This window comes from Monodon monoceros, unplaced genomic scaffold (genome assembly GCF_005190385.1).
Source record: "Monodon monoceros isolate NGI ecotype Baffin Bay Population unplaced genomic scaffold, NGI_Narwhal_1 Super_Scaffold_2, whole genome shotgun sequence".
Classification (NCBI taxonomy): Eukaryota; Metazoa; Chordata; class Mammalia; order Artiodactyla; family Monodontidae; genus Monodon; species Monodon monoceros.
This window is the reverse complement of record NW_021703776.1, coordinates 9,674,019-9,686,675: the sequence shown is the minus strand read 5'-3', so window position 1 is coordinate 9,686,675 and position 12,657 is coordinate 9,674,019. Positions and strand designations below refer to the sequence as shown.

The following is a 12,657-nucleotide window of genomic DNA, read 5'->3' as shown; positions in this document are numbered from 1 at the left end:
AATCAAGGATCTTTTCACTACATACTATTTCCTGTCAGTTGGGTTAGGAAAGCCTCTTCATACAAATTGTACACAAAAACTTACTTGCTTTTACTTCAGAACAGATGGTCCACTCAGGCCCTGGTTTTCTGTGGCTTGGCCACAGCAGGAAAAAATCCAGCAAACAACACTGAAAGTAAGTAAAAGCTGTTATAGAACAGTCAGGTGTGAGGCACTATATAAAGTGACATGTACACAACAGAACGGTACATGATGATTAAAGAATAAAGCAGCACAAGAAAGACTGTACAGATCGTAATATTTATCAACAAAAGCTCTCGGGGAAAGAACTTTTTCACTTCATGATCTATTCAAAGAGCATATTTTTTAAAGAAAGAAATTACAGAACGGAAATAACTTCTAACAATGAAAGGCCTGTACTGGCATATTTAAGCTTAATCTTTTCTGAGAGGCTCCCCTCCAATGAATATTAAGAATACAGTAAAGGAGCTCATGAACGTCCTTTACTACACCTGCATTAAGCCTAGTAATACTGAGGGGGTTAGACTGGCCTTTGCAAAGCAAAGCTGGCAGGTTTCTGGATTTTGTAGGCTCTGGCGCTCAGCGGGAAGGAAGGTCTTTTGTCCCCTTGCAAGACTAATAAAACCTAAAACCTCCTCATTGATAGGGCTGAAAACTGGGGTAGGGGAGAGAAGAGAAAAAGAGATGAGAAATCAACATTATTAATACTGATCCCTTTAATTCTGTGCTTTGCTTCTATATAGAGAACTTTCAAATTCTTATAAATTATAGTAGCTTTCTGATGAAATTAAAAACTTCAGCAGGGGTCACTGTGGTCAAATGAGAATGATCCTGAGATCACTGTATGCCCACACGTGCAGCCAGCCCGAGCTGGGGGCTGGCCTGCAGCCACGGGGCGCACATGGTGAGGAGGGAGGCCGGGCTAGGACGGGCTGATCACCTTCACTCCTTTTTCAGCTCATTGCTGTTCTCCCCACTGGGCTTGAACAGGGGAATCTGCTGGCCATCCTTGAGCTCTAAGAAGACCTCCTGAAGGTTCCACCTGAGAGAAACCAAAAGTATAGCCTCTAATCAACGAAACACTGAGGCAAAAGACAGACATGGTTTAAAAGGAAAAAAGCAGTTGTTAGGAATGTCTTAAGTTTTTTAAACGCTATTTTATGTTAGCAGTATGTTAACGTTTTAACCTTCTGTTCCAGGCTCACATTATTTAACCAGCATCACCGTCAAGGCACGTTTTACCAATGAATGGCTGGCACCAGGGAAGAGGAGCAGCTCGCTCCTCCCCGTTTCCTAATCCCCCCGACCTCCAGCTCCGGGCTGGAAGCTGGCCAGCTCCTCCACTAATCCCGGGTTCAGGGGGCAGTGAGTCCAGGGGAGCCAGGCAGGGGCTGCCTGCTCCTTTTGTCCTTGAGAATTAAAACACATCCTGGCTAAACAGCAAACATCTCTGAGACAGGCTTCCCGGGGGGGAAGTGAGTGAGTGTAGCTACTGGCAACCAGACAAGAAAAGCCAATTAATGGGGTAGAGAGCTTATTTAAAGAATGTGACGAATAATTCTGGAACAGGACCCCATGCCTTTATTCACTTGTAATGACGGAGGCAGCAGTGTTGGAAGCTGCGACATAGCATCAAGTTATGGCAGACCTAGACTACTACAACTGTAAAGTTCTTCAGATTCAGTAGCGTGCACTGGATAAAATGTCTGGACTGAGCTTAAGAGCCCAAGTAGCAGCATGCTGTCCAAGCTGTGAAACTTCTCAAGCTTTGAAAAACTAATTCTTACTGCCACAATCATATAACTAAAATTGAAAACGGAAATCGTTTCCATCAGAAGGTTCTCCTCCTGCTGCCTGATTCCCACCCACTTTCCCATCATACCTCTTAAAGGGGGCATCTCTGGATGAGGTGACATAGAGATAGCCCTCTGACTTGGGTCCAGAGACAGGAATCTTCAACTGGGGGTATAAAATGAGAGAGGTAAGTGTATATATAGTGCTGTCCTCTCAAGAGATAACCTATGAAATCCAGTGATTATCCACAGAACCTGGTTGTTTCCGAACTTGAGCCTAGCTGAAGAATTCACCTTATTTTCCATCTGGCTCCCTTCAAATGCCCTGCACCTCTCTGGATGGCCTGGTGAGGTCAATGGCAGTGCTCCTATCTGGCAAGGAGACCTTATGTGCCAAACTCAATGTTCTGAGTACTTGCAATGATTATTTTTTAAATCCACGGTTAAAAAAGAACTACCGATATATGCAACAACATGGATAAAGGTCAAAAACATGTAGAGTGAAAGAGCCTTACCCAAGAGTATATGACGCATGATTCCATATCTTAGACCAAACTAGGTTGGGAAAAAAATGTCAGAAAGTGCCTCTGCTGGAGCTGTGGGGATGTGAGAGGACCAACTGGGAAGAGCATGAGGCAGCTCTCAGGTGAGGCAACAGTCTACATGTAGGTAGGGGCTTGAGTTGCACAGGTGGATGCATTTGTTAAAATTCATCAGGACAGTTAGATGTGCACCTTTCACAGAATGTAAATTTTACCTCAAAAAATATATATTAAGCTCTAGTTAATGATATATATGGCTTATGTATTTAAAGGTGAAATGTATGGATATTTGAAAATAATAAGATAGATAGGTTTCAAGAACAAATAAGGTAGAGCTAGACAAACAGGTATGGGATAAAAGCACACTGAGCAAAATATTAGTTACAGAATCCAGGTGGCAGATATATGGGTTCCACAGCATAAATTCTTTGATATTTTCTGTATGTTTGAAACTTTCATAATAAAATAGAAAGAAAAAACCAAAAAACAAAAAAAGTCCACTGTTTAATAAAAGGGGGAACTATTTCTAGCAAATTGGTCCATACTCTGACCTGGACCATAAAGCAGTTCTAAGAGGAGAGCTGATAGCAAAACACACCCTCCTCAAGAAATAAAAATCTCAATCTAACCTACCATCTAAAGAAGTCAGAAAAAGAACAAAGTCAGCAGAAGGAAGGAAATAATAAAGATCAGAGAGGAAATAAATAGATCAAAAAAACAACAGAAAAGATCAGTATAACCAAGAGCTGGTTTTTTGAAAAGATAAACAAAATCAACAAACCTCTAGCCAGGCTCACCAAGAAATAGAGAGGACCCAGATAAAATAAGAAATGAAAGAGGAGGAATAACAACAGTTATCACAGAGATACAGAATCCTAAGAGAATACTATGAACAGTTATATGCCAACAAATTGGACAACACAGAAGAAATGGACGAGTTTCTAGAAGCATACAGCCTGCCAAGACCGAATCAAGAAGAAACAGATAATTTGAACAGACTGATCACTGCAAAAATCCCCTGCAAACAAAGTCCAGGACCAGATGGCTTCACTGGGGAATTCTACCAAACATACAAAGTATTCTAAAAAGGAATTCTACCAAACATACAAAGTATTCTAAAAAAAACTGAAGAGGAGGGAACACCTCCAAATTCATTCTATGAGGTCACCAGCACCCAAAACCAAATAAAGACACTACCAAAAAAAGATAATTACAAGCCAATATCTCTGATGAATACAGATGAAAAAAAAAACCTCAACAAAATATTAGCAAACCAAATCCAACGATACATAAAAAGGATCATACACCATGATCAAGTTGGATTCATTCCAGGGTCACAAGGATGGTTGAACATACACAAATCAATCAAATGTGATACACCACATTAACAAAAAACACACGATCACCACAATAGATGCAGAAAAAGCAGTTGATAAAAATTCAACAACCATTCATGATAAAACCTTTCACCAAATGATAAAAATTCAACAACCATTCATGATAAAACCTTTCACCAAAGTAGGTATTAGAGGGAACACATCTCAACATAATAAAGACCACTTATGACCCACAGCCAACATAATACTCAACAGTAAAAAGCTGAAAGCCTTCCTGCTAAATTCGGGAACAAGACAAGGCTGCTCACTCACCACTTCTACTCGACATAGCGTTACCGCAAGTCTTCGCCACAGCAGTCAGACACACACACGAAACGCAGACTGGACGGAAAGAGGTAAAACTGTCACTATTTGCAGATGACCTGATACTCCACGTAGAGAACCTAAAACCACCACACAAAAACTATTAGGAGTAATAAATGAATTCAGCAAGGTAGCAGGATACAAGGTTAATTTGTAGACATCTGTTGCATTTCTTTACACTATTAATGAAATATCAGAAAGAGAAAGTAAAGCAGTCCCATTTAAAAGCGCTTCAAAAAACATAAAATACTCTAGGGATAAACTTAACCAAGGGCGAAACACCTATATGCTGACAACTATAGAACACTGATAAAGGAAACTGAAGAGGATTCAAAGAAATGGAAAAATATCCCGCACTCCTGGATTGGAAGAATATTGTTAAAATGACCACACTACCGAAAGCAATCTACAGGTTTCGTGCAACCCCTATCAAATTACCCATGACATTTTTCACAGAACTAGAATAATCTTAAAATTTATATGGAACCACAAAAGACCCAGAATTGCCAAAGCAACCCTGAGAAAAATGAACAAAGCTGGAGGCGTAACACTTCCAGACTTCAGGCCATACTACAAAGCCTCAAAACACCATGGTATTGGCACCAAAAGAAAAAGATAAATCAATGGAACAGAATAGAGAGCCCAGAAATAAACTCACACACCTATGGTCAATTAATCTACAACAAAGGAGGCAAGAATATACTACAGAGAAAAGACAGTCTCTTCAACAAGTGGTGCTGGGAAAGCTGGACAGCTACATGTAAATAAATGATATTAGAACATTCCCTCACACTATATACAAAAATAAAATCAAAATGATTTAAAGACCTAAATATAAGACATGATACCATAAAGTACCTAGAAGAGAACATAGGCAAAACATTCCTTGACATAAATTGTAGCAATATTTTCTTAGATCAGTCTCCCAAGGCAAAAGAAATAAAAGCAAAAATAAACAAATGGGACCTAATCAAACTTAAAAGCCTGTACACAGCAAAGGAAACCATCAACAAAACAAAAGGATAACCTACGGAATGGGAGAAAATATTTGCAAACGATGCAACCGACGAGGGGTTAATACCCAAAATATACAAACAGCTCATACAACTCAATAGCAAAAAACTGAACAACCCAATCAAAAAGTGAGAAGACCTATATAGACATTTTTCCAAAGAAGACCTGCAGATGGCCAACAAGCATATGAAAAGATGCTCAATACTGCTAATTATTAGAGAAATACAAATCAAAACCACAATGAGGTATCACAACAGTCAGAATGCTATCATCAAAAAATCTACAAATAAATGCTAGGAAGGGTATGGAGAAAAATGAACTCTTCTACACTGTTGGTGGGAATGTAAATTGGTGCAGCCACTATGGAGAACAGTGTGGAGGTTCCTTAAAAAACTAAAAATAGAACTACCATATGATCCAGCAATACCACTCCTGGGTATATATATGGAAAAAACAAAAACTGTAATTCAAACAGATACATGCAGCCCAATGTTCATAGCAGCACTATTTATAATAGCCAAGACATGGAAAGAACTCAAGGGCCCATCAGTAGACAACTGGCTTAAGAAGATGTATGTATGTATACACACACACACACAACACACAATGGACTATTACTCAGCTATGAAAAAGAATGAAATATTTCCATTTGCAGCAACATGGATGGACCTAGAGAATATTATGCTTAGTGAAATAAGTCATACAGAGAAAGACAAACCCTATACAATATCACTTATATGAGGAATCTAAAAAATAATAAAAATGAATTTATTTACTCACAGACATAGAAAACAAATTTATGGTTACCAAAGGGGAAGGGGTAAATTAGGAGTATGGGATTAACAGATACATACTACTATATATAAAATAGATAAGCAACAAGGATTTACTGTATAGCACAAGGAACTATATTCAATATCTTGTAATAACCTATAATGTAATATCTGCAAGAACAAACAACTGAATCACTATACATCAATTAAATTTTTTAAAAAAATCATCAATTATCCTTATCAGAATACTTGGGCACGAATTGCTTTTGTAGTTAGGGGGAAATATCTCTAATAAAACTATTTCCATTAAAAATAATAAAAACTGGGCTTCCCTGGTGGCGCAGTGGTTGAGAGTCCGCCTGCCGATGCAGGGGACACGGGTTCGTGCCCCGGTCTGGGAAGATCCCACATGCCGCGGAGCGGCTGGGCCCGTGAGCCATGGCTGCTGAGCCTGTGTGTCCAGAGCCTGTGCTCCACAACAGGAGAGGCCACAACAGTGAGAGGCCCGCGTACCGCAAAAAAAAAAAATAATAAAAACAACAACAAAAAATAAACTAGGTCAGATCAGTTCACTCTTGTCCTCCAAATATTTCAGGGCTTCTGCTTGTCACAATTAAGTGCACACACCTCACAAGACGATGTCACAGCCCTCTGGTTGCCTCAGCCCATTCTCCCTGCCCACACCCTCCCTGGGCAGCTGCACCTCTGCTGAGGACACACTGGCAGGGAGCACAGCAATGTGCCTTCGTGTACAAGCTGCTCAGCGTGGCCTTCCCTGTCATCACAACAACCTCCCAGGCCACTAACCTCTCCCTCCTAGGCCTCTACTAAGGCATTTGCTTCACCCTGTCTTATGCTGGAATTTTAAACTATAAACTTCCTGAAAGCCTTCTGTATCTCTGTATTCCCCACACAACTGAGAATCATTCCTCCAACTCAAAACATATTAAACAGAAGAAAAAAACCCTTCTTATATTCAGTTGAGTTTTATCAGTTGAACTATAAAAGAAGATAAGATACAGCTGAAAAAATGGACTGGCATTCCATGGAAGCAATGTAAATAAGCTTTAAAACTAAAGTTTAGGTGTATTTCAAGTTCAAAGCTGAAATACTGGCAAACCACCAATGATCATTTCTCTACAACCTCCCGTTCAAGATGGCGACCTGAGCACAAACAGGGCTTTCCGTGCCACATCAATTCCCCAGAAAGGAAAAAATCTATATGAAAATAAATTAATCCATAAGGCTTTTTTAAACGGTGCTAGGTACCACCTAGCGGCAGTTGTACGTAGCAGATTTCCCCATCCCACATCTTTCTCCAGCTTCCTCCAAGACTCCTTCCAGAGGACGGCAGCCCCTCCTCAGCTCAGTAGGCACCCGGCCTGCAGTTCGCAGGGGGGAGCACGTTACCTTTGCATCAGCAATGTCCACGAAGTTGTACTTGTCGGTGAGTCGGAGATAGTGAACGTTGAGAGGAGTGCCCAGAGCTTCCAGTGCCTCAGGGTGGCTGTGCAGATGCTCCAACGCCAACTGGTAATAGGAAGCCCTGGAAAAAGTTTCTAAGTGGGAAAGAAAAAGGTTACTTTTTTTTTTTTTAATTGAACTTGGTCAGGTATACTCTCCCTAGAAAGTGAGATGATGTAATTCATGTACAACATGGAAACAGAAACATGAAATTTATGGGTGGAATTATCATTAGGGACCATCTACCCTGAACTGTCCATTTTAGAGACTCCAAAACCAAAACATAGGAAGTCGGCATCTGCGGCGACGTGGCAGATGACCTTGAGCAAGGTACTGGACCTTTCTGTGCCTCAATTTCTTCACCTCTTATTTCCTCACCTCATTCGTTGCCTCTCTTCGTCTAAGGGGTCTGATCAGATCGTCTCTAACTTTCCTCTCAGTTCTAAGTCCTCTGGTTCCATGACTTGCTCAAAGTGGTACAGCTAATCCGAGGCAGAGCTGGGGCCAGAACCTACGACTAAACGCTAACTTGTCAAGTTTATAGATGTATGCCAACATTTCATGTAGATAAAGCTTACAAACTGCTCTCAGCCTCAGGTATCCTTGGCCCAAAGGCTACTAGGAACTCCAGGAAGCACCTCCCTGAAAATGCAAGGTGGGACAAGCCGCCCCGAGGAGAGAGCAAAGGACAGTGAGCTTCCCAAGTAAGTTTTTGTGTTTGGCAACAAGACAGACTTCCCTCTGTAGGCCCAACCACAGTAATGGACTGGAAAGGCGGCTTGAGCCTGCAGAGGCCAAGGAGAATGCCCCTCCAGTGCTGCTTCCCAGGAGAGGGGATGCTGCAGGCATGAACGAGGTGCCAGCCCTGAGGAGAAGCAGAGGCTGCGTCCAGACAGTTCATCTTCACTGAGCGATTTCTCAGCATCCCACAAGTTGTGAGATTAATGTTTACAACATCCTCGCATACAGGCACTAATATTACCCCTCGTCACATGGATAACTGAGGCCCAGGAAGAAGCCAGACCCCCCCCCCATAAGGCCACACAGCTAGTCTAGAGCCGGAGTTGGCTGCCAGGCCCCTGACCCGAAAGTGTACTCGTTCCCATCAGGTCCTGCCTCCGTCCCTCTGGCAGAGGGGAGGGGTGGCTGAGTTGTTCCGGTCTGAATTATCCCTGGGAATGCTCCTCTCCGGCCGCCACCAGACTCGCAGGCCTCTGGGCCCGCCCTGAAGGAAGGTGGGGAAGAGCGGGCGGAGGGGCCGGGGCCGGGGCCGCGGGTGACCCTCACATCCTGGCAGGAAGTAACGGGCTGCGGAGTCAGGGTGAGAAGCCAAGCTGGGCGGGCATAGAAGATCTTCAAAGAAAGTCAGTCTGGAGAAAACTACTGCTGCTGCTTCGCAACCAGTGGCGTGGAAATGCCCTTAAATGTCTCGGCTGCTCACAATAACCGCGGCCTGTCTTTACAAATTCAAATTTGGGTGCAGAGGGCTGGAAGCTGCATCTGCCAGGATTTTGCCAGCCTGGACACTGCTTTTATTTTCGGCTCTTGCCAGAGTCCGCTGCGCAAGGTCCCGTCCTCCAGTAAATCAACAGCAGAGAATGGCAAGGCAAGGCTTGAGAAAGAGCCAGTTTTCCACACCTGTGAACCATCTGGTGTCCCCCTTCCCTCTGTTCTTTCTCTGATCTCAGAAATCTTGATGGATCTACTGCTTGTGCACTGGAGTGAAAGCCCATCTTGCTTTTCTGAGGCTTCGTATGCAAGTGGGTCCTATTCCTTTGATTTGTTCTTGTGGCTCCTAGGAAAACTGGGATTACAGGATAAGAAGGAAGCTATAGCCAATGGAATGGCTTACTGGCTTCTAAAAATAGTCCTTTCCTTCTTTCTCTAACCTGCTGAAAGCATCTGAAGTATTTCCTTTGATGGAGGAACGGGGAGAGACAACTAGGAGGCGGCCCTGCCTCGGGCGCTTCATCGGATACTTACTCTGTATCAGGTAGTACAAAAGGGCGCAGCCCCCGCTAGCCGCCATGCCGGTAAAAAAGACCTGTTTCCCCAGAGGCACTGACATCCTGCTTCCTAGAGACTGAAAAACAAAAGATGTGAATTTATGGTTAGATTCAGGTTCATGCCAAGCGCCGCTGCCTGGATTGGACCCCACAGGGAAAGGAAAGCTAAGGAGGAAGCCAGCAAGGAGGCGAGGCCGCCTTCCCTTTCAGAACGCCAGGGCCGGTTCTGGAGCCCAAGCCAAAGTGCCCTCCCAAGGGTGGCCCGCATCCAGGACCCAGGCCATGGGGGCAAGGGCTGAGCACAGAGCCGGCATTCAGCCCTGCTGTCCTGAGGGACAGAACACAGCCTGTGTGCCAAGTCCCGCACAGCCAGGAAGTACAACCACTTTGTCTCACGCCGTCTGGTAAACAGGAAGCTTATCCTTTTGTTGCAATAGCTGGGCTTGTAAGCCTCCGAATGGGCCAGGGTGGTCTCTGGCTGCTTTCTTTCATGTTTTGAAAAACATCCCACCCCCTGGATGAGGACACGGTGGTCCTGACTTTCAGGCTTAATGAAGAGATGGACAGGAAGGAGACAGCTCAGCAAATTCAGGGCACCCAGCCCAGCCGGCCTGAACTCCCATCCCCTGAAGGCCAAGTGGGACTAGAAGCAGCACGTGGGTCTCGATGGCACCAATTATTCTCCTTCCTGGTGGCCTTTTAGCCACCGCTCACACCCAGGCCTTTCTGGAAAGTGTTTGCTACCTGGCCATAAAGCAGAGGAGGGCACCAGCTTAGATGAGTCACAGTTCAAAGGCGCGCACGGCCAAGACAAATCACATAAACGAGCAGCCCCTGAGGAGTGCCGACAGGCAGCTTCAACCCGGCTCCAGCTAACTTCACTACGCGGGCCAAGCCTGGAGGGATCTTCCGATTTTTCAAGAGGTCTTTTATGTAAAATTGCCTGAATTCTAAATGTTGACAGCCAATTAAAAAAAGAAAAGACCTAACAGAATACGCCTGTGAGTCAGGTTCTCTGTGGGCTTCCAGTTGGCTCTGACCACACAGGCTGCATGGGGCATCCTCGCCCTATAAGGTAATTCCTCTGCCCTCTGTGCTGACATTTCTCAAAAAAATAAAAAAAAAAAGATTTGGGGCAGAGATGGAAACTCCAGGTTTACATAAAGGAAAAGATAAACCATAAGTATGTATGTCCCCGTTTGCATATTTAACCTTAGACTGTATGTGCTTCTTTAGAAAACAAAGCCTTTGATGTGACCTAAAGGGGTGCGCAGTGCAGAACTAGGGGTAATGCTAATGCCTCCACTGGCTGATCGGAGTCCAGGTAAACACATTCTCATTACCTGCTTCTCCACTTTCTAGAACACGAGAGTAAGAACAACTGCCTATCATTTCTGACACCTGAAGGTGAGTGAATCCTGAAGGGAAGAAGGCCTGTTGGAGAAAGTTCCTCATGTGGATACTCTTTCTGGGAACTGATCATTAAACACACCCTCTGACAGGGCTAAAGTTGACCAGTTCTACACAGAAATATCATCAAATCCAGAGTTTAGATAAATCGAATGAAAGAGGGTGAAGTTTCGGATCATCCCTGTATTATTTACTTATATACTGTTTTGTTCAACTAAGAAAAAGGTGCCGAACCCCCAAATCAATGTTCTCCAGCTGCTGTGGAAGTTTCGGCTGTGCTGCAGAGTAGGTAAGAGTATTTCTCAAAGTTGAGGGTCAAGTCAATTGCAGTGATGTGACCTGGGAAGAGCCATTCAGTCTCATAAGAAAAACGAGCAGAGCATCTCCAAAGAATGCATTAGTCAGATCTTGCTTAACCTGAAGGAGAGCTCAACAGGGTGGGGCAGCGAGCAGGAGTTCCGCACGGCTGCAGCTGCCAAAGCGAGCATGAGAGACAAGGGAAAAGTCATCCTACACGGTTCAGCGACAAGCCACCCCATCCCCTCACGTGGCCTTGCAGCCACAGGTCAGCACTGAAGACCAGGTGAACCCACAACTATCTGGGGAGCGACGTTCATCTACTGTCTAACCTGAGCACACCCCGGAGGCTTCCAATGGGGAACTTGGCCCCAGAACAGCCATTACCTTCTGCCACTTCGTAGCCCAGCTTCCTTGAAAATCATCAAAGTAAAGTTGCCCTGCAATCAGACAAAAACTTTACATTAAAATCACTTTTTCAGGGACTTGCCTGGCGGCCCAGTGGTTAGGACTCCGCGCTCTCACTGCTGAGGGGCCTGGGTTCAATCCCTGGTTGGGGAACTAAGATCCCACAAGCCGCGCAGTGCAGCCAAAAAATAAATAAATAAAATCACTTTTTCAAACCCAATTCTTTCTGGTTTCTAGTTTTACACAGCCAAGATTTCTTACCGGTCTAAGCTTCAGAGCATGCAAGAAGTTACGCTGAAGTTCTGAAAGGAGCCTTATCTATACAGGGCCCTGGCTGTTCCCTCTGACTCCTCTGCCATATGAAGAAGAAAAAACAACGCCTGCTGGTTTCCTCTCTGTGTACCGTGCATGTTTTGGTGCAGCAACCAGAAAACTGGTGTGGGCGGGAGATGGTGTGGGACCGCAGCACATATAATGGGACCAGTCCACAGACACCGACACGAGATGCTATCCATGTAAGCTGTACTCCAGTGGACTAAAACAGCATCTCAGGGTTAAAAAGAAACAACAGTATATTAAGTGCATATGTAGCCATTTATGATACTGATAATAGCTAACACTCATATCTCCTGCTACTATGTGCCTGGTGGTATTCTAAGTGCTGCACATATAAGGGTTCACTGAATTCTCACAACAACCCCCATGAAGTACGAACTACTGTTATCATCCCCATTTTACAGACCAGTAAACTGAGACACAGAAAGGTTAAGTAACATACCCAGATTCACACAAATAAGTGTGTAAGTGGCAGACCTGGGATTCAGACCCAGGCAGTCCAGCTCCAGGGCTGTGCCCTCACCCACCATTACACACTGACTAAGATATCTGTGATTTCAGAGACACTGAGATGTGAAGAAAAAAAAAAATGTCTCGGCATTACAATATATTTATAACGTTCAGTGCAAAAGGCGTTGTCAGGTGTGCCTTCCCTGCTATTTTTCCAGACAAAAGCGTGGCAGGTATTCACACCTTTGCTCTTCCTTCCTTTGGCGTATCAGCAAATGGTTGTTGAGGACCTGCCCTGGGTCAGACAGATGGTGCTGGGGATACAGACAATTCACACAAATTTCAACACAGACGAGGCCACGGAGCACAACCGCACAGTCAGGCACACCCACCCCTACACACACACACACACACACACACACACACACACACACACACACACA

The 12,657-nt window shown here is 44.2% G+C and overlaps 1 protein-coding gene across 6 annotated transcripts in view; it reads right to left on the bottom strand.

Annotated features, from left to right (window-relative positions):
* The window catches only part of LOC114901866 (cytochrome c oxidase assembly factor 1 homolog), a 93,130-nt gene that overhangs the window by 261 nt on the left and 80,212 nt on the right, over nucleotides 1–12,657 (bottom strand). For 2 of the 6 annotated variants that reach the window (XR_003795308.1, XR_003795309.1), the window contains exons 1-5: nucleotides 9,291–12,472; nucleotides 7,254–7,402; nucleotides 1,904–1,980; nucleotides 962–1,063; nucleotides 85–169 (exon numbers count right to left, since the gene is read on the bottom strand). Coding sequence is in view for 4 of the 6 variants with exons in the window: in XM_029234037.1 (XP_029089870.1) it covers nucleotides 964–1,063; nucleotides 1,904–1,980; nucleotides 7,254–7,402; nucleotides 9,291–9,375 (411 nt within the window). In the remaining 2 variants the exon portion in view is untranslated. Of the gene's footprint in view, nucleotides 1–84; nucleotides 1,064–1,903; nucleotides 1,981–7,253; nucleotides 7,403–9,290; nucleotides 12,473–12,657 lie in introns of those variants that run through there. The other 4 variants (XM_029234035.1, XM_029234036.1, XM_029234037.1 and 1 more) reach the window with 3 other exon arrangements.